The 23194-nt window shown below is 38.9% G+C and overlaps 1 protein-coding gene across 2 annotated transcripts in view; it reads right to left on the bottom strand.

Annotated features, from left to right (window-relative positions):
- EXOC4 (exocyst complex component 4) overlaps positions 1-23194 on the bottom strand; it is an 804494-nt gene that overhangs the window by 725481 nt on the left and 55819 nt on the right. For both annotated transcript variants that reach the window (XM_003813456.3, XM_063606101.1), the window contains exon 5: positions 14652-14758. In XM_003813456.3, coding sequence (XP_003813504.2) covers positions 14652-14758 — 107 coding nt within the window. The remainder of the gene's footprint in view (positions 1-14651; positions 14759-23194) is intronic.

Raw genomic sequence — 23194 nt, 5'->3', positions numbered from 1 at the left:
CACTGTGCCCGGCCTCCAAATTCTTAAGATATATATAAAGTCTCAGAGCAACACTTTATGGAATAAAATGCACATCAAGAAAATAGCAGCATAAAAATCATTTAATTTGTGTTCTCTTTAGGTTTTTATTGCTTAACCTATGCTTGTACCCAAAAGAAAAGAACTAAGAAGTCCAGTTTCATTATAGTCATATTCACGAAATCCCAGCAGAAGCATGAATAAAATGAATAAAGAGGCCACAAATGAAATGCCTGTGTTCCCTGGGAGTAACTACTCAGTCAAAATGTTCCAAAGGCAGTTTGCCAAATGAAAAGACATACTGGGAGTCCAAAAGCTTAAACCAACATTTTACTACAATTATTGGCTTTTCTCCACACTTCTCCCATCCTTCTACCTAAGTTATAGTTGAACTACTACATCTAAATTAGACATTAGTTTCTCTGTGCATTACAAAATACTGTGACTGAGGAGAATAAGAGAAAGGCTTGCAAAATACATGCCCTACATATTTAGACTGGGAACAGCATGAGGCCAGGCTCCAACAATTATCATCTTGGTTGAACCTGGACCAACCACTCAACCTTCCTGCATTCAGCTTCCGTATCTGTAAAGTGATTGTAAAGATAATACCTGATTAACCAGAATATAAGTAGTTTTTCATATATTTCTTAGCATTGGATTCCCCTTATGCAAACTGTTCATAATTTTGCCTATTACTCTATTAGCTTGTTTTATTGATTTATAGAGATTCTTTACATATTCTAGATACTTAATCTCCATCAGATAAATGCCAATTTTTCCATGGACAGGGACTCGTCTGTGAATTGCAAATTATTTGCTCAGTTCTTTATTATGTCATTTCTTTTCTTCATTAATATGTAGGAAAGCTAAGCGGATGCTAATCATTTTTCTTTTAATGGATTCTTGCTTTTGCCAACCTGTGCCTTGACTTTGCATTTTATAAGTAAATGTTTTATATCTGATCGCACACTTAAATTTAATGATCTAAATATAATAATTGTAATAGTAATCACATAGTACCTGCCCTAACTACGTCATAGGCCTGTTGCATCATTTAAATGATATATTTTGCAAACTATAACTTATAAACTATTATTTAAAAAAAAAAAAAACCTCTCACAGAAAAGTCACCCACAGATTGCTGGCAAGATGGCCGAATAGGAACAGCTCCGGTTTGCAGCTCCCAGTGAGATCGACGCAGAAGAAGGGGGATTTCTGCATTTCCAACTGAGGTACCCGGTTCATCTCACTGGGACTGATTGGACAGTGGGTGCAGCCCACCGAGGGCAAGCCAAAGCAAGATGGGATGTTGCCTCACCCAGGAAGCACAAGGAATTCTCTCCCCCTACCCAAGAGAAGCTGTGAGGGACTGTGAGGGACTGTGCCGTGCCGTGAGGAACAGTGCACTCTGGACTAGATACTGAACTTTTCTCACAGTCTTTGCAACCCACAGACCAGGAGATTCCCTCCAGTGCCTACACCACCAGGGCCCTGGATTTCAAGCACAAAACTGGGCAACCATTTGGGCAGACACTGAGCTAGCTGCAGTTTTTATTTCCAAATCCCAGGGATGCTTGGAACACCAGCAAGACAGAACCGTTCACTCCCCTGGAAAGGGGTGCTGAAGCCAGGGAGCGAAGTTCTGGCTCAGTGGGTCCCACCCCCACGGAGCATAGGTAACTTAAGATCTAGTGGTTTGAAATTCTCGGTGCCAGCATAGCAGCAGTCTGAGATTGACCTGGGACACTTGAGCTTGGTGGGGGGAGGGGCGTCCGCCATTGCTGAGGCTTGAATAGGGGGTTTTACCCTCACAGAGTAAACAATGCCACTGCAAAGTTCCAACTGGGCAGAGTGCACCACAGCTCAGCAAGGCCACTGTGGCCAGATTGCCTCTCTAGATTCCTCCTCTCTGGGCAGGGCATCTCTGAAAAAAGGCAGCAGCCCCAGTCAGGGGCTTACAGATGAAACCCCCACCTCCCTGTAACAGAGCACCTAGGGGAAGGGGCAGCTGTGGGCACAGCTTCAGCAGACTTAAACGTCCCTGCCTGACGGCTCTGAAGAGAGCAACAGATCTCCCAGCACAGCATTTGAGCTCTGCTAAGGGTCAGATTGCCTCCTCAAGTGGGTCCCTGAACCCCATGCCTCCTGACTAGGAGACACCTCCCAGTAGGGGCCGACAGACACCTCATAAAGGAGAGCTCTGGCTGGCATCTGGCTGGTGCCCCTCTGAGATGAAGCTTCCAGAGGAAGGAACAGGCAGCAATCTTTGCTGTTCTGTAGCCTCTGCTGGTGATACCCAGGCAAACAAAATCTGGAGTGGACCTCCAGCAAACTCCAGCAGACCTACAGCAGAGGGTCCTGACTGTTAGAAGGAAAACTAACACATAGAAAGAAATAGTATCAACATCAACAAAAAGGATGGCCACTCAGAGACCCCATCTGAAGGTCACCGACTTCAAAGACCAAAGGTAGATAAATCCACGAAGATGGGGTGAAACCAGTGCAAAATGGCTGAAAATTCCAAAAACTAGAATGCCTCTTCTCCTAAGGATCACAACTCCTCAGCAGCAAGGGAACAAAACTGGATGGAGAATGAGTTTGATGAATGAGTTGACAAAAGTAGGCTTCAGAAGGTCGGTAATAACAAACTTCTCCAAGTTAAAGAAACATGTTCTAACCCATCACAAGGAAGCTAAAAGCCTTGAAAAAGGGTTAGACAAATGGCTAACTAGAAGAACCAGTATAGAGAAGAGCTTAAATGACCTGATGGAGCTGAAAACCACAGTACAAGAACTTCGTGAAGCATACACAAGCTTCAATAGCTGATTCGATCAAGTGGAAGAAAGGATATCAGTGATTGAAGATCAAATTAATGAAATAAAGCAAGAAGACAAGATTGGAGGAAAAAGAGTGAAAAGAAATGAACAAAGCCTCCAAGAAATATGGAACCATGTGAAAAGACCAAATCTACATTTGATTGGTGTACCTGAAAGTGACAGGGAGAATGGAACCAAGTTAGAAAACATTCTTCAGGATATTATCCAGGAGAACTTCCCCAACCTAGCAAGACAGGCCAACATTCAAATTCAGGAAATACAGAGAACACCACAAAAATACTCCTCAAGAAGAGCAACCCCAAGACACATAACCGTCAGATTCACCAAGGCTGAAATTAAAGAAAAAATGTTATGGGCAGCCCGAGAGAAAGGCTGGGTTACCCACAATGGGAAGCCCATCAAACTAACAGCAGATCTCTGCAAAACCCTATAAGCAAGAAGACAGTGAGGGCCAATATTCAACATTCTTAAAGAAAAGAATTTTCAACCTAGGATTTCATATCCAGCCAAACTAAGTTTCATAAACGAAGGAGAAATAAAATCCTTTACACACAAGCAAATGCTGAGAGATTCTGTTACCACCAGGCCTGCCTTACAAAAGTCCAGAGGAAGCACTAAAATGGAAAGGAATAACCAGTACCAACCACTGCAAAAACATACCAAACTGTAAAGACCATCGACACTATGAAAAAACCGCATCAACAGGCAAAATAACCAACTAGCATACTAATAACAGGATCAAATTCACACATAACAATATTAACCTTAAATTTAAACAGGCTAAATGCCCCAATTAAAAGGCACAAACTGGCAAATTGGATAAAAAAGTCAAGACCCAGCAGTGTGCTGTATTCAGGAAACCCATCTCACGTGCAAAGACACACATAGGCTCAAATAAAAGGATGCAGGAATATTTACCAAGCAAATGGAAAGCAAAAAAAAACAGGGGTTGCAATCCTAGTCTCAGATAAAACAGACTTTAAACCAACAAAGATCAAAAGAGACAAGGCCAGTACATATTGGTAAAGGGATCAATTCAACAAGAAGAGCTAACTATCCTAAATATATACGGACCCAATACAGAAGCACTCAGATTCATAAAGCAAGTTCTTACGAAGAGACTTAGACTCCCACACAATAATAGTTGGAGACTTTTTAACACCCCACTGTAAATATCAGACAGATCAACGAGACAGAAAATTAACAAGGATATTCAGGACTTGAACTCAGCTCTGGAACAAGCAGACCTAACAGACCTCTACAGAACTCTCCACCACAAATCAACAGAATATACATTCTTCTCAGCACCTCATAGCACTTATTCTAAAAGTGACCACACAATTGAAGTAAACACTCCTCAGCAAATGCAAAAGAACGGAAATCATAACAAACAGTATCTCAGACCACAGTGCAATCACATTAGAACTCAGGATTAAGAAACTCACTCAAAATCACACAACTACATGGAAACTGAACAACCTGCTCCTGAATAACTATTGGGTAAATAACAAAATGAAGGCAGAAATAAAGATATTCCTTGAAACCAATGAGAACAAAGACACAATGCAACAGAATTTCTGGGACACATTTAAAGCAGTGTTTGGAGGGAAATTTATAGCACTAATGCCCACAAGAGAAAGCAGGAAAGATCTAAAACTGACACTCTAACATCACAATTGAAAGAACAAGAGAAGCAAGAGCAAACAAATTCAAAAGCTAGCAGAAGACAAGAAATAACTAAGATCAGAGCAGAAATGAAGGAGATACAGGCACAAAAAACCCTTCAAAAAAATCAATGAATCCAGGAGCTGGTTTTTGGAAAAGTTTAACAAAATAGGGGTGGTTCCAAGATAGCCGAACAAGAACAGCTCCAGTCTACAGCCCACAGCATGAGTGACGCAGAAGACGGGTGATTTCTGCATTTCCAACTGAGGTACTGGGTTCATCTCATTGGGGCTTGTCGGACAGTGGGGGCAGGACAGTGGGTGCGCAGCCCACCGAGTGTGAGCTGAAGCAGGGCGAAGCATCGCCTCACTCAGGAAGCACAAGAGGTCAGAGAATTCCCTTTCCTAGCCAAGGGAAGCAGTGATGGATGGCACCTGGAAAATCAGGACACTCCCACCCTAATACTGCACTTTTCCAACAGTCTTAGCAAACGGCACACTGGGAGATTATATCCCACGCCTGGCTTGGAGAGTCCCACGCCCATGGAGCCTCACTCATTGCTAGCACAGCAGTCTGAGATTGACCTGCAAGGCGGCAGCAAGGCTGGGGAAGGGGCGCCTGCCATTGCTGAGCCTTGAGTAGGTAAACAAAGGGGCCAAGAAGCTCGAACTGGGTGGAGCCCACCACAGCTCAAGGAGGCCTGCCTGCCTTTGTAGACTGCACCTCTGGGGGCAGGGCATAGCCGAACAAAAGGGAGCAGAAACCTCTGCAGACTTAAGTGTCCCTGTCTGACAGCTTTGAAGTTTGTAGTGGTTCTCCCAGCACGGAATTTGAGATCTGAGAACGGACAGACTGCCCCCTCAAGTGGGTCCCTGACCCCCGAGTAGCCTAACTGGGAGGCACCATCCAGTAGGGGCAGAATGACACCTCACACAGCCGGCTACCCCTCTGAGACGAAGCTTCCAGAGGAAGGATCAGGCAGCAACATTTGCTGTTCGGCAATATTCACTGTTCTGCAGCCTCTGCTGCTGATACCCAGGCAAACAGGGTCTGGAGTAGACCTCCGGCAAACTCCAACAGACCTGCAGCTCAGGGTCCTGACTCTTAGAAGGAAAACTAACAAACAGAAAGGACATCCACACCAAAACCCCATCTGTACGTCACCATCATCAAAGACCAAAGGCAGATAAAACCACAAAGATGGGGAAAAAACAGAGCAGAAAAGCTGAAAATTCTAAAAATCAGAGCGCCTCTCCCCCTCCAAAGGAACACAGCGCCTCGCCAGCAACGGAACAAAGCTGGATGGAGAATGACTTTGACAAGTTTAGAGAAGGCTTCAGACAATCAAACTTCTCTGAGCTAAAGGAGGAAGTTCGAACCCATCGCAAAGAAGTTAAAAACCTTAAAAAAAGATTAGATGAATGGCTAACTAGAATAACCAATGTAGAGAAGTCCTTAAATGACCTGATGGAGCTGAAAAACATGGCACGAGAACTACGTGACGAATGCACAAGCTTCAGTAGCCGATTTGATCAACTGGAAGAAGGGGTATCAGTGAATGAAGATCAAATGAATGAAATGAAGCAAGAAGAGAAGTTTAGAGAAAAAAGAGTAAAAAGAAACGAACAAAGCCTCCAAGAAATATGGGACTATGTGAAAAGACCAAATCTATGTCTGATTGGTGTACCTGAAAGTGACAGGGAGAATGGAACCAAGTTGGAAAACACTCTGCAGGATATTATCCAGGAGAACTTCCCCAACCTAGCAAGGCAGGCCCACATTCAAATTCAGGAAATACAAAGAATGCCACAAAGATAATCCTCAAGAAGAGCAACTCCAAGGCACATAATTGTCACATTCACCAAAGTTGAAATGAAGGGAAAAAATGTTAAGGGCAGCCAGAGAGAAAGGTCGGGTTACCCACAAAGGGAAGCCCATCAGACTAACAGCGGATCTCTCGGCAGAAACTCTACAAGCCAGAAGACAGTGGGGGCCAATATACAACATTCTTAAAGAAAAGAATTTTCAGCCCAGAATTTCATATCCAGCCAAACTAAGCTTCAAAAGTGAAGGAGAAATAAAATCCTTTACAGACAAGCAAATGCTGAGAGATTCTGTCACCACCAGGCCTGCCTTACAAGAGCTCCTGAAGGAAGCACTAAACATGGAAAGGAACAACCACAACCAGCTGCTGCAAAAACATGCCAAACTGTAAAGACCATCAATGCTAGGAAGCAACTGCATCAACTAACAAGCAAAATAACCAGCTAACATCATAATGACAGGACCAAATTCACACATAACAATATCATCCTTGAATGTAAATGGGCTAAATGCTCCAATGAAAAGAAACAGACTGACAAACTGGATAAAGAGTCAAGACCCATCAGTGTGCTGTATTCAGGAGACCCATCTGATGTGCAGAGACACACATAGGCTCAAAATAAAGGGATGGAGGAAAATCTACCAAGCAAATGGAAAACAAAAAAAGGCAGGGGTTGCAATCCTAGTCTCTGATAAAACAGACTTTAAACCAACAAAGATCAAAAGAGACAAAGAAGGCCATTACATAATGGTAAAGGGATCAATTCAACAAGAAGAGCTAATTATCCTAAACATATATCCACCCAATACAGGAGCACCCAGATTCATAAAGCAAGTCCTTAGAGACCTACAAAGAGGCTTAGACTCCCACACAATAATAATGGGAGACTTTAACACCCCACTGTCAACATTAGACAGATCAACAAGACAGAAAGTTAACAAGGATATACTGGAATTGAACTCAGCTCTGCACCAAGCAGACCTAATAGACATCTACAGAACTCTCCACCACAAATCAACAGAATATACATTCTTCTCAGCACCACATCACACTTACTCCAAAATTGACCCCATAGTTGGAAGTAAAGCACTCCTCAGCAATTGTAAAAGAACAGAAATCACAACAAACTGTCTCTCAGACAACAGTGCAATCGAATTAGAACTCAGGATTAAGAAACTCACTCAAAATCACACAACTACATGGAAACTGAACAACCTGCTCCTGAATACTACTGGGTACATAACAAAATGAAGGCAGAAATAAAGATGTTCTTCGAAACCAATGAGAACAAAGACACAACATACCAGAATATCTGGGACACATTTAAAGCAGTGTGTAGAGGGAAATGTATAGCACTAAATGCCCACAAGAGAAAGCAGGAAAGATCTAAAATTGACACCCTAACAACACAATTAAAAGAACTAGAGAAGCAAGAACAAACACATTGAAAAGCTAGCAGAAGGCAAGAAATAACTAAGATCAGAACAGAACTGAAGAAAAGAGAGACCAAAAAAACCCTTCAAAAATCAATGAATCCAGGAGCTGGTTTTTTGAAAAGACCAACAAAATTGATAGACCACTAGCAAGACTAATAAAGAAAAAAAGAGAGAAGAATCAAACAGACGCAATAAAAAACGACAAAGGGGATATCACCACTGATCCCACAGAAATACAAACTACCATCAGAGAATACTATCAACACCTCTATGCAAATAAACTAGAAAATCTAGAAGAAATGGATAAATTCCTTGACACATACACCCTCCCAAGACTAAACCAGGAAGAAGTTGAATCTCTGAATAGACCAATAACAGGCTCTGAAATTGAGGCAATAATTAATAGCTTACCAACGAAAAAAAAGTCCAGGATCAGATGGATTCACAGCCGAATTCTACCAGAGGTACAAGGAGGAGCTGGTACCATTCCTTCTGAAACTATTCCAATCAACAGAAAAAGAGGGAATCCTCCCTAACTCATTTTATGAGGCCAGCATCATCCTGATACCAAAGCCTGACAGAGGCGCAACAAAAAAAGAGAATTTTAGACCAATATTCCTGATGAACTTGATGCAAAAATCCTCAATAAAATATTGGCAAACCGAATCCAGCAGCACATCAAAAAGCTTATCCACCATGATCAAGTGGGCTTCATCCCTGGGATGCAAGGCTGGTTCAACATACACAAATCAATAAACATAATCCAGCATATAAACAGAACCAAAGACAAAAACCACACGATTATCTCAATAGATGCAGAAAGGGCTTTGACAAAATTCAACACCCCTTTACGCTAAAAACTCTCGATAAACTAGGTATTGATGGAACATATCTCAAAATAGTAAGAGCTATTTATGACAAACCCACAGCCAATATCATACTGAATGGGCAAAAACTGGAAGCATTCCCTTTGAAAACCAGCACAAGACAAGGATGTCCTCTCTCACCACTCCTATTCAACATACTATTGGAAGTTCTGGCCAGGGCAATCAGGCAAGAGAAGGAAATAAAGGGTATTCAATTAGGAAAAGAGGAAGTCAAATTGTCTCTGTTTGCAGATGACATGAATGTATATTTAGAAAACCCCACTGTCTCAGCCCAAGATCTCCTTAAGCTGATAAGCAACTTCAGCAAAGTCTCAGGATACAAAATCAATGTGCAAAAATCACAAGCATTCCTATACACCAATAACAGACAGAGAGCCAAATCATGAGTGAACTCCCATTCACAATTGCTACAAAGAGAATAAAATACTTAGGGATACAACTTACAAAGGATGTGAAGGACCTCTTCAAGGAGAACTACAAACCACTGCTCAAGGAAATAAGAGAGGACACAAACGGAAAAACATTCCATGCTCATGGACAGGAAGAATCAATGTCGTGAAAATGGCCATACTGCCCAAAGTAATTTACAGATTCGATACTATCCCCATCAAGCTACCATTGACTTTCTTCACAGAATTGGAAAAAAACTACTTTAAATTTCATATGGAACCAAAAAAGAGCCTGCATAGCCAAGATAATCCTAAGCAAACAGAACAAAGCTGGAGGCATCACACTACCTGACTTCAAACTATACTAGAAGGCGACAGTAACCAAAACAGCATGGTATTGGTAACAAAACAGATATACAGAAGAATGGAACAGAACAGAAGCCTCAGAAATAACACCACACATCTACAACCATCTGACCTTTCACAAATCTGACAAAAACAAGCAATGGGGAAAGGATTCCCTGTTTAATAAATGGTGTTGGGAAAACTCGCTAGCCATATGCAGAAAACTGAAACTGGACCCCTTCCTTACACCTTATACAAAAATTAACTCAAGGTGGATTAAAGACTTAAACATAAGACCTAAAACCATAAAAACCCTAGAAGAAAACCTGGGCAATACCATTCAGGACATAGGAATGGGCAAAGACTTTGTCTAAAACACCAAAAGCAATGGCAACAAAAGCCAAAATTGACAAATGGGATCTAATTAAACTAAAGAGCTTCTGCACAGCAAAAGCTGTGAGTGAACATGCAACCTACAGAATGGGAGACAATTTTTGCAATCTATCCATCTGACAAAGGGCTAATATCCAGAATCTACAAAGAACTTAAACAAATGTACAAGAAAAAAACAAACAACCCCATCAAAAAGTGGGTGAAGGATATGAACAGACACTTCTCAAAAGAAGACATTTATGCAGCCAACATAATGAAAATGCTCATCATCACTGGTCATCAGAGAAATGCAAATCAAAACCACAATGAGATACCATCTCACACCAGTTAGAATGGTGATCATTAAAAAGTCAGGAAACAACAGATGCTGGAGAGGATGTGGAGAAATAGGAATGCTTTTACACTGTTGGTGGGAGTGTAAATTAGTTAAACCATTGTGGAAGACAGTGTGGCAATTCCTCAAGGATCTGGAACCAAAAATACCGTTTGACCCTGCAATCTCATTACTGGGTATATACCCAAAGATTATAAATCATTTTACTATAAAGCACATGCACATGTATGTTTATTATGGCCCTATACACAATAGCAAAGACTTGGAACCAACCCAAATGTCCATCAATGATAGACTGGATAAAGAAAATGTGGCACATATACACCATGGAATACTATGCAGCCATAAAAAAGGATGAGTTCATGTCCTCTAACACAAGAACAGAAAACCAAACACCTCATGTTCTCACTCATAAGTGGGAGTTGAACAATGAGAACATATGGACACAGGAGAGGAACATCACACACCTGGGCCTTTCGGTCGGGGCAGGGCTAGAGGAGGGATAGCATTAGGAGAAATACCTAATATAGATGATGTGTTTATGGGTGCAGCAAACCATGGCACGTGTATACCTATGTAACAAAACTATACATTCTGCACATGTACCACAGAACTTAAAGTATAATTTAAAAAAAAAAAGTCACCCACAACTCTACCTCAAAATAGGACATGTGAAAAACAACTTGTTTAAAAGCAATCAAAATTCTTATTTAATTAATAATAACCTGAAAGTTCTCAGGAATCACCTCCAATCTTAATTTATGGTATCCCAATGGGAGAGCCATACTACCCAGGGATTCCCTACTGGAACTTCCTCTATAAAAGTGTCAATTCTAATGGATTACACCCTCAATCTTACTGTTTCACAAAATGAGAGAGGAGCTTTAAGAGCCTATGTTAAATTCCCAGCTGAAAACAGCTATTACTTTCTAGGCTGACTTGCAGAGCACTTCACAAATAGACTCTTAGGACTTCCAGTTTATTATTAAGAATAAGACAAAATTCCTGCTTTTTATTATAGTGTATTTCATCAGCCCCATACTTTTATATGTACTTAGTAACATTTTGTGCAGTTCTCTACATAATTTACATCTTCCTCATTTATACAATTCCCTTTAATAATGTGATCCAGATTAATAGAGTCCTAAAGACTACACTGCAATGACTTAAAAAGATTTCGCTACATAATTTGAAGAAAGTCAAATTTTTTACACTTGCTCCTAAAGATAACTTAAGTCACAAAATGGGCAGCATAGAGTGTGGTAAGCAGAATTATGGTTGCCCAAAGATATTCATGTCCTAATCCCTAGAACCTGTGATTAGTCACATGGCAAAGGAGACTGCAGATGTAATTAAAGTTAAGGACCTTGAGATGGGAAGATTAGCCAGAATTATCCAGGTGGAATCAATCTAATCACATGACTCCTTAAAAAGAGGAAAGAGGCACAGAAGAGTGGGTCAGAGAGAGGCAATGTGAGAAGAATGTGACCCACCATTGCTGGTTTTGAAGATGGAGGAAGGAAACCATGAATGAACCAAGGAATATGGTGGCCTCCAGGAGCCAGAAAGGCAAGAAAACAGATTTTCCCCTAGAGCCTCCAAAAAGGAACACAGCCCTGCCAACACCTTGATTTTACTGCTATCAGATTTGTGTTAGACTTCTCACCTACAAAACTGTAAGATAATAAATGTATGTTGTTTAAGCCACTAAGTTTGTGTGAGTAGAAAATTAATACAAAGAGGACACCTAGCTTGTTTTCAGCAAAACAAACTGGTTAGAAGAGCATAGTCGAACCTGGCTCTGAGCTGAAATCACAACCACTTGTCAACTGTGTAAACTTTTATCAATTATTAACCTCCCTGTGCCTCAGTTTTCTCATCTGCAAAATGGGACTGATAATAAATTGTTATAAAATTGTTGAGGGACTAAATGAGTTAATTCATGTAAAGCACTTAAGACATTGCTTTACCATATGGTAGGCACTAAACACATATTAACCTCTGCTATTATTGACTTTAATCAATAATATTTTTACCTTCTTTTTTGGTCACGCACAGAAAAAAAAAAAAAAGCACACGATCAAGTCTTCAAAATAGTCAAGGAAATGAACCCATCTAAAAAGAAACATCTGGCCAGGCATGGTAGCTCATGACTGTAATCCAAACACTTTGGGAGGCCAAGGCGGACAATTACCTGAGGTCAGGAGTTTGAGACCAGCCCGGCTGACATAGTGAAACCCTGTTTCTACAAAAATTAGCTGGGTGTGGTGGTGCATGCCTGTAATCCCAGCTACTTCGGAGGCTGAGGCAGGAGAATCGCATGAGCCCAGAAGGAGGAGGTTGCAGTGGGCCGAGATCGCACCACTGCACTCCAGCTCGGGCCACAAGAGTGAAACATCGTCTCAAATAAATAAATAAATAAATAAATAAATAAAAGGTTTATACATATCTCTACAAGCAGTCTCCATAATGCTCCTAGCCCCAGTCAACTACCAAGCAGTTCTTCAACAGTAATTCCTAATAATACCAAAATCAGAGTGTCACCATGAACTCCACTAAGTAATGAATGCAAACTCCAGAAGCTGACAGATAAAGTGCCTATCAAAAAGGCCTATCATAGTAAGAATAATAGATATAGCAAAATTAGCTTCCACTGAAATTTGCCATAACTGGCATATTTCAGCTTATTTTATATTTATACAACACTCATTTGCAAAGCCTGCCCTGTCATTTCTTCATAAATAATTAAATTTTTTATTTCACTTGGCCACTGACTTGGCAACATTTACATAAATTAATATAACCAGGCTAAGCAGTAATGATTCACATCACAAAAAAGCAAAGATGTAACAACTGGTAATTTCCATAAAAGGCAGAGATAAAATACATATCAAAGGTACAAATATATTTTGTTTCATAATTTCACAGTCTACAACCCCTCAGAGCAGTGTTAAAACTCAAAAGCAACATTACATCAGAAAGAGGGAGAAAACAAAACCTTTCTAGCTCCAAGAAGAGGCTGGAGTACAAACTACTGTAAAGTATCATAATAAAAATAAATGATTGCAATTTTTTAAAACTTAGCTACTAATTAAACAAAGGAAAATCTATTATCAAATTCTATACTTTCCTGTAGTTAAAGTAATAAACTTGAAGATTCCAAGCCTAAATAATCCTAAAACAATTTTAAGTGGCATTTTAAGGTAACAAAATATGCCCCAACAATATATTAAGCTCTCAACAGAAACATTTCCAATTAGTTACACAAAATGTACTGATTGAATCCAAATTGTTTTCCTATTTTTTTCTACCTTTTCATTATTTCAAGCTCTACAGCACTAATAAGAACTATAAGAACTAATTTTTATCTGAAAAGACAATGATAATAAACATTACAATTTCGTTAAAAGGCAATGAAGATTTTGGCTGCCACAAGAAGGCACCTGCGAGGCATCCCACAAAAGACATAGAGTCTTCTTCCCCAACCCAGTTACAATAGCAGAGAAACTCTCTGCAGAGGCCCAGAAGCTCTCCAAGCCCAGTTGAGCTGAACCCTCTGCAAAGGCAAGCCTAAGGCAATCCACAAGATTCCCCTAAATCTTTGCATCCAAAGTATACCCTCCTGCCCTCAACCTTAAACATAACCCCAAAATGGCTTTGTCTTATTCAATAGGATACTGGATATCTCCAAAGAAGAAAAGATAAGTTTGTAGATATTTCCTCAAAGTGTGTTACAGGTATGACTATGAGTGCACACGTGGATGCATGCACATTTAGGAGTGGAGAGGGCATAGGACAGAGGTCACACACTCAAAAGCTCCCAGGACCAGACATTGAATGCAATACATGAGATAAATAAGTAAAAGCTACTAGGAGTAGTAAAGATTATAGCACAATGGAAAGCATATGCTCTATCAAAAAGCATCCAAACTCAACTTTAGAAAAACAGTGCTGGTCGCCCGGGTGTGGTGGCTCACGCCTGTAATGCCAGCACTTTGGGAGGTCAGGAGTTTGAGACCAGCCTGGCCAACATGGTGAAACCCTGTCTCTACTAAAAATACAAAAATTAGCTGGGCATGGTGGCAGGCACCTGTAATCCCAGCTTCTCTTGAGGCCAAGGCAGGAGAATCCCTTGAACCCAGGAGGCAGAGGTTGCAGAGAGCCAAAATCGTGCCACTACACTCCAGCCTGGGCAACAGAGCGAGACTCCGTCTCAAAAAAAAAAAAGAAAGAAAGAAAAACAGTGCTGGTCAAACAAAACACAGATGCAGCTGGATTCAGCAGGCAGGCCAGGTTCAGCTGCCACTTTTCAACCCTGATAATGCAACAGCCCAATAAATCACTGTACATCTTATTTGCTCTGAAGGTTGCAAAGGGCTCATCACAGGTTCCAACACACTTAGCTCAGGCCCACCTAGCCCAGCCCAACTTAGCTCAGCCCCCAAAAAGCTCCTCCAGATCTCTACCTAGGAACTAAGGCATACTAAAAAGCTTAGTGGCTGAAGAATTAAATACTTACCACTTGAGCTTCCAGCAGTAGAATAGTGAGAGGTATCAAGGAATTTTCGAGGAGTAGGGAGGTTTGTAACATCAATCAGAGGAACAGAAGCATCTTTCACGAGGGAGCTGAACGGGAAAAGAAGCACTAGTTACCACTTTCTTCAAAACCAACTAAAGTCCTCCCACTACAGCCCCACCCTTACCACTTTTGTTTTTGTCATGAGCCCTCTTTACACTGGAACTGGATCTCCCCAGTATATTTCCAATAAAGAGGTGACTGTCACAGACAGGGGTATAAAAATGTATTGTAAGGGTTCCAAGTACTTAAATTTTTATTTTGTCATTTCATTCAATGCTGTTTAAAAAATCAGTGTAGTGTATTCTGGATCAACTGGATAACCACCTTGTAATAACACTATGCCAGGCAATTTCACTGTCCTCCTTTGTATCTGTATTAAATATTAATTTATCAACAAAGAAAGATCAAATGACAACATGCCATGATACTGAATAAAGGTTTAACTAGTGTTTACTTGTGTTTTTCAGGCTATAGTTTTTGACATATGCCGGAAGTTTACTACATTCAGTTTTCTTTAAAAGAGACTCATAAACTTCATGACGTGGACAATCACAACAATTAAAATGATTTAAGGATCTCAAACAGGTTAATTCAGTATTTACCCATTTCACCTTTCCTAAGAAGGCCAAGCCCCTCATCTTAATGATTAACTTTAAATAAACTAATAAACTTTAAATAAATGCATAAATCAACTTCCTTCAAAATAAACACATTAATTTTAAATCACGAAAACTATAAAAAACAAAATTTCCAATTAATTCCCATCTCAAAATACCTGTTAAGTGAAAGAATGCAGGCTATGCCAAGCCAACTAAACCCTATGCCCTGCTCTCAAGAAATGGAATCATCTCGCACACTATCTACAACAGAAGAGCCCCTCGAAGCCAAATCCAAGGGTAGGGAAGTTGGAAGCCATAATTCTCACTTTTTAGTACTGAAATACATCATCAGTAGCAGTGGCTAGAGCAGGCAAAGGGGAAGCAGGGAAGAGACCACGCCCATAGGAAAGATTTCTTCAAATGGAAGGAAGGAAGGATGTGTGCAATTGGGAACAACATCTGCCCCCACCACAGCAATATATCCCCATCTCCTTCACACACTCCTTTTGGAACAAATGTGCTAGGTATGTGTGTATTTATAATCCAATAAAAAACAAACATGTTTTTTCAGAGATCTTTGAAAAATAAAGTTTGTTAAGTGATAATTCGGGTTCAAGTGATAATTTCGCACTGTGTTAAAGAGTGAAATTATCACATAAGGTTTTATTCTTTTCACTGAGTACAAATAATGTAGGAGCCACTGTCCTAGGCCTTGAGGATCACTATGACAGTCATTAACGTCTCCCTTTTGACTTGTTACAGGGAAACAGGGAATCATTACTCGAACAATTCTTCAGCATCCATTATGTGCTTGGCACTGTGCTCAGTGCTGAGAATGTGAGTATGACTAAGATATGAACTAAACCAAACAGCATATTTCCAATTGTTAAAATCACTCACAAGCTAATGTGAAAAGTGGAGTATAAGATATTAAAGTAACAGAAAGCATTTACCAGGAATTGAACTGGCATCCTCCCAACAACTCTTTTCTACCAATATAAACCTGTAAGTTCCTAGCCTAAACTATCTTAAGAAAATCCAACAGTCCTCAAATCCAATAACTTTTCATAATGGTTTATCTATTTATAAAATAAATTAGATAATAGATTTGTCCATTCTTTCATGTTTTATGACTTCTTTTGTCTTCTCATTTTTTTCCTCTCAATGATGTCATCCTCTTTCACCTGCATTTTACTCACAATTACAAAACACTTCACAGGTCCCCCTAGGCCCTGGATACAGATGCCCAAAGACACAAAGAGCTCTTTCCACCATCTTTCCGTGCCACCCTAATGGTATGCATAAATGTCCTGTTTGCTGCTTTCCAGAGCATCGACAATACCGAAAAGAGAGGTAAACACCTGGTTCTTATTAGACCTTGCTCCAAAGTCACTGTCTGGTGTCTTCATCAACTGTGATGACAAAGCATGGGCACATGAGCGAATTTGAAATCACTGATGATCACAGATCTGGGAAAATTATTGGGAACCTCACAGTGTGAACAAGTTGTTGTGAGCAAGTGTGATCAGCCCCAGATTTGATGTCCAACTCAAAGATCTAGAAAAATCTAGAAAAATCACAGACTAATCTGCTCCCATCCCACCAGTTTGGTTTCATTGTACTGACTCAGCTCACATCATGGACCATGAAGAAGCAACACAAAAACACACAGGAGAGAAAATCCTGGGGTTCTTCATCTATGGATGTAATACATATTTACAAATAAAATGCTTCAATGGACAAATGAATAAAGTAAAATAAAAATGTTTTAATTATAAAAAAAGACACAGGTTTATGGTACTGCTACAGAGTAAAAAAAACTTCAACTTTAAATGACAGGAAAAATATAATACATTGTCTAAATATTTAAATATTTCTAGAACAAAGTGGAGGAATTACTTTTAAAGTACAGATAAATTAAGGTATCAATCAGCAGGAAAATTCAATTATATAGCTGGAATACTGCCTGCCACACCTAATGATGAAACAGTTGTTACTATGTGTGTGCACACTGATATTTTTATATGTGTATTTATCATAGTACACACTTCTATGAACACAGATGTACATGCACATCACTCTAGATTAAATCCTACAATTATTTTCTCAGTTTTAACCTAAAAACATATTTCAGTTAAATTTAGGGTGATAAACAGCTTGCCATTTCAACTCTGAAAAACATAACCTGCTGATTTTATTATCAGAGCCAGAAGGGCCCTCAAACTCCATCAATAAACTTTTAGAAAGTCAATTTACTGCAAAACTATTTTCATACACTCATCTCTCTCTCTAAAATTTTCCCTTAAGCTTCAATTTTCTCCTTTGTGAGCACTAACCCAAAGGCAAGTAACTCTGGAAATGACTTTAGTTTTTCTCCTGCTGTTTTATGAAAGGACTTAGTCTCAAAAGTTCCAGAGAAAGGGGGCACACCCACTCACTTTGTGACTACAGACATGAATGAAGCTCAGCATAAGGTAGGTGCTATTGTAGAATATCGCATTAAGTAGTATGGACCTCAGTTTCCATTTCACAACGGAAAAAAAGACCTCTTCTCACCATATATCAGAGATAAAGCTGAGAAGGGATTAATTAATTAATACCTTCAACGGGTTTTTAATCCCTCAGAGAAAGTATTTTTTGAAAACAAAAAATAAAATAAAAATTATAACGTTATTTTGGAAATACTGACAGTTATTTTTCATTTTAAATACATGATTACAAATTTTTATTTTAAATCCATTCAGAATCATTCATAGCTGAGATCAAAAGACAGCTGATGTACAGTAATCCCTGCTAGTATAAAACGGTCCCCCCAAAATTACCAATTATATATTGTGACTGAATGCATTTTGCCAATTAATAGCAACATGGTAGAGGACAGGAAAAGTATACAACAAATTAAACCCAAAACAAGCAACAACCACTGCCACTGTAACCTCAAGGACTTCCTGGCCATTAACCAACATCCAACTAGTAAAGCTCTGCTTCTAAATGTTAGATTTCAAGATTTCATGATACGAAAACAGTTTTTTAAGAGGGGTTAGAAGTGCTGACAGCTTATTAAACATCTACTTTTTAAGTATAACATATTTCTGTTCCTTCACTTCACAATAAATGGGTTCAACTATGTCCAAAATTTACAACTGCAACTCATTTGGCTGATTTTGTGAAACTAAAAACTGACAGAGGTGAGTTGAACTTTAAGTTGTAAATCGAATAACTGATATATTCACTTATATAGCCAGAACAGCTGGCACAGTACTTGTCAAAGAGCAAGTGCTCATAAAATTTTGTTAAATCAAACTGAGCTAAGAAATATCTGTCAAAGATAACGTGCCCTTAGTAAGATTTCACCAAATAATGAAACAGGAATGGCTGGCATAGTAATTCTCAATAGTTCTAAGATCTGTTGGAACACTCAGAAAGAATAAGAATGATTTAAAGGGTATAAAAGTAAAAAAGAGCCATCGTTTCAAATGACAGACCAAGGGTGAAGACATGGTAACAGAAAATAAAGTGAGGCTAAAAATTTAAAATCTAAGCAAAGAGGGAAAAAAAAAAAAAAAAACAAGAACTGAAAGATAAAAAGAAAACCAACATATATAAACAGAAAAAAAATCTTTAAAAGACAAAATAGTTAGGGAATGAATACAATGCAGTGAAGAACATTCTTTACATGCCCAGAGACAAATATGGACACCAAATTTTCTCTTCCATGAGCTAGACGATGTCCCAGGATGGCTGAGGAAGCAAGGTTAAACCGAGTATTATCCAGGATCATGCAATAAATAAAAGAATTATTTTTAAACAACTTTTTACTAATTTTATCCGATTATAAAGGTGTAAATTCTTTCTTGAAAATATTTTTTAAAAAAATAATCCATTCACATCATTTTGGTATACTGCCTTCCAAAACATCTTACAGAAAGGAGCATCAAGGCCAAGCACAGTGGTATGCCAGTTACTTAGGAGGCTGAGGTACAAGGACTGCTTGAAAAAAAATTTAAAAATGAGTGTCTGTCCATCCACCCCCCACGTCACACAACACAAAAATGGCACACATGCTCCTTTTTCAACATTCTTTGATCATCCTGCATAGATCTGAATTCTAGTTTTTCCCTTCAAGGGTATAATCTAAACATTTTCCCATTTCATTTTTAAAAATCTTCAAAAGGATCATCAGTAATTGTATTATTATTTTTAAAAAACATGCTCATGATGTACACAGGAAATAAAAGAATTTCTACCTCCCTATTCCCCACCTCACATTTCCATTTCTCACAAGTAATTCCTTTTATCAGTGTTTTGACATTATCTGACATTTTCTATACACATACAAATATTTATACCAATATATAAAGTATACATATTTAAGTTTCTATCCTTTCAATCTTTCACAAATAGGTTCATACTATCTATGCTATTTTTCAACTTGCTTTTGGGACCCAAAAATGCACCTTAGAAACCTTTCTATATCAGCACATAGAGATCATTATCACTGAAATTCTGTAATTACATGGTACCAATATACCATACTCCTCTTGATGAACATTTAAGCTGCATATTTTTGTTCTTCTTACCAACAATGTCACAATGAATATCTTGTTACATATATTTTTATGAACTGGTACTGTTTTTGTAGGATGTAGACCTAGAAACAAAATTCTCTGGACAAAGAATATGCAAATTTATTTTCCAAAAAGGCATATTGGTTATTCCACCATCAAGAGAAAGCTACGCATTTCCGCCATCTTTGCTATCATAACATGCTATCAATGTCTTTGATTTTGATCATCTTATGAACAAAAAACTGCATTTAATTTTTCAAATGTGTATTTCTCTGACTACTCATGATATTGAACAATCTTATATTTATTAGCCATTTGTATTTTTAATCTATGAACAGTCTATATCCCGCTTTACTAAGCTTACAAATATCTGCATGCTTTAGATATTAAAGCGTTATATGACATACATATATTTCCTCAGAGTATAGTTTATCCTTTGACTCCGTTTTCCTGAAGATAAGTTTTGGGTTTTTTAATGGTTAAACCATTTAATATATTTCTTTATGTCTTCTGATATGCTTGAAAAAGGCTCCTCCACACATATCCTCCTACACGTTTTCCTAATGCTAATACAGTGCTATGTGATTTTTAAATCTGGCTGAATCATTTGTACATAAGAGGTAGACACCTAAATTTATTTTCTTCAAATCAACAGTCAATTGTCTGAATACTATATATTAAATAGCCTTCATTACCCCCCAGCTGAACTATTGTTCAAAATACTAAAGTCTATAGATCCTGGGGTCTATTTCTCAACTCTATTTTGTCTCACCCATCTGATTTTCTACTTCATGTCTGCACTGTTTTCTTTAAAAAAATTTATTTTTGCATGTCTGTACTGTTTTGACTAAAACAGCTTTACAATATGCTTTGATATCACATAAGAAATGCCCCCCTCATAACCTCCCTTCACAATTCTTTTAAACAATTCTTACGCATGTATTCATCCATGTGAACTTTAGATTTCATTTGACAGTTTCAAAATTTTCAACTGGAACTGACATCTTCATGAGCTAAGAACAAGGACAGTCTCACCATTTATTTGTTTCATTTCCTCCAAGTAAAATTTTTATTATTTTTTGTATGTGAGCATGTACCTTTCTTTCATTTGTCAATTCTACTGCCTATCTTCTACTTCAAAAACATCTGGTCTTCTTTATACGTAAGTGCCTTCATGTGATTTCCTTTGTTTTCTCTTGCAGTAGAAATTTGTTGGGTATTTGTCTTGGGTACCAAACATCTGAACAGTCCATCCCCACTGACTGCATCAAAGCAAAAAGAAGGCCCCACTTCCTACTATGGAAGCTGAAGGAGTCCAGGCATTACCCAGGCTCAGCAAACTGGATGCCTGAGTCCAGAAGTTTGAATCTTGAAGAGATAAAGGAAAGATGCAGGGACATTTAGAGATCATTTACAGAGGAGTTTAAAATCCAGCTATTGTGGGCATGGTGCCAGCAAAAATAGCAACCCAAACAGACCCTTCCTGTGGCTCGTCTAAGACTGTGTGTGCTCAGCTGCTTAATCTCCGTTGGTTCCTACTGGGCTTTAGAGCCTGATTATACAGACTTCCCATAGATTCTGTGAACAACCTGATAACTTTCCAATAAATTCTTTTCCTGTTTTAGTTACCCAGACTGATTTCCTCTATTTGCAATCAAGAATCTTGGCATATAATGAAACGATTTTTTTTTCTCTCATCAGCAGAGGACCTTGAAGGACACAATGTTATTCTAGGACCTTCTGTACGTCATTTCACTTAAAGTTACAGCTTCATTTCACTTAAAGTCACAGTTTCCAAGTGCCTATTGAGGGCATTAAGTGAGGATTTACTGTGCAGGTAGATTCAGGGTTCAGCACTATCTGCAGTTTCAGGTACCTACTGTGGGTCTTGGAACATATCCCCTGCTGACAAAGGAGGGCTGCAGTACAATATCCTTTGTAATAGAGAATATTTTTGTCTTCTCTATTGATTTTTAAATATAAAAATCTTTAAATATACATATCTAGATTAGTAAAAACAAAATTAAAACATTTTCTCTAATTATTAAAGTCGAAAACAAAACTTCACACTCATCTTAAGCAAGAATTCAGCATTCCTTTCTCCTACCTATCCAAATTTCCTAGTCACTATTAACTGAGTAAAAAGGGATATAAATTCTGTTTACTGTTAGAGAGTACTCCTTGACTACATAGACTTTGTTTGTTTGTTTTTTGAGATGGAGTCTTGTTCTGTCACCCAGGCTGGAATGCAGTGGTGTGATCTCGGCTCACTGCAACTTCCACTTCCTGGGTTCAAGTGAGTCTCCTGCCACAGCCTCCTGAGTAGCTGGGACTACAGGCACGTACCACCATGCCTGGCTAACTTTTACACTTTCAGTAGAGATGAGGTTTTACCACGTTGACCAGGCTGGTCTCAAACTCCTGACCTCAAATGATCCTCCCACCTCGGCTTCCCAAAGTGCTGGGATTACAGGCGTGAGCCTCCACGCCCGGCTGACCTTTTTTTCCACAATGGTTTTTAGCTGATATTCTCAATCTTGTAAAAACATATTTGTCAGTTACTTACATATATATACATGTACCTATTTAATGGTATGTGGCCCTCAAAGTTGTTTCAAACTACCTACAACTTTATTGTTCTCTGGTTGTATGTCTCACAATTTATCTCTGAGAATTTTGCTCGGAAAAAGAATACTAATTTTTTTTATTATAAATTCATATCTGAGAATATCTCTTGGCCACCTATGCATATCAATGTCCCCTTGGCTGGCTAGAAAAGTCTTTGGTCCCAACTCTTCTCCATTCAACTTTATAGATTTTGTTCTATTGTCTTCTGGCATTTAGTATTCAGCAAATCCTGGTGAGCCTGATTTTTGCTCCTTTCTGTGTAACTGAACTGGTTTTAAGTGTATAAAAAGAAGACCAAATAATAGTGGTCTGAGTAAAACAAAGACTTCCTCTCACATTAAAGAGGCACCCCACCCAGGGCTAGAAAAGAAGTTCAAGGTGATCATGGAGTTTCAGATGTGGCTTCTATCCTCAAGGTCACCTTGTGTCTAGGACGGCTTGATGGCACCAATCTATGTCCCAGATAGAAAGTAAAGAAAGGCAAATGAAGGGTAAAAGAGTGAGCATACCAGTTTAATTGGTATCTTTAAAAAATTAATGACCTCCCCATTCAACAGCTTGCAAAATGAAGTCCCACTAAACACCCTCTAGCTATATGGGAAGATGGAAAATGCAGCCTTTTAGCTGGGCCTATAGCCACCAGGAACGAAATAAAGATTGTCATTAAAAATGAAGGGAAGAATGGACA

Source organism: Pan paniscus, chromosome 6 (genome assembly GCF_029289425.2).
Source record: "Pan paniscus chromosome 6, NHGRI_mPanPan1-v2.0_pri, whole genome shotgun sequence".
NCBI classification, from domain to species: domain Eukaryota; kingdom Metazoa; phylum Chordata; class Mammalia; order Primates; family Hominidae; genus Pan; species Pan paniscus.
Note: the sequence above shows the minus strand (reverse complement) of the source record. Positions and strands in the feature narration are given on the sequence as shown.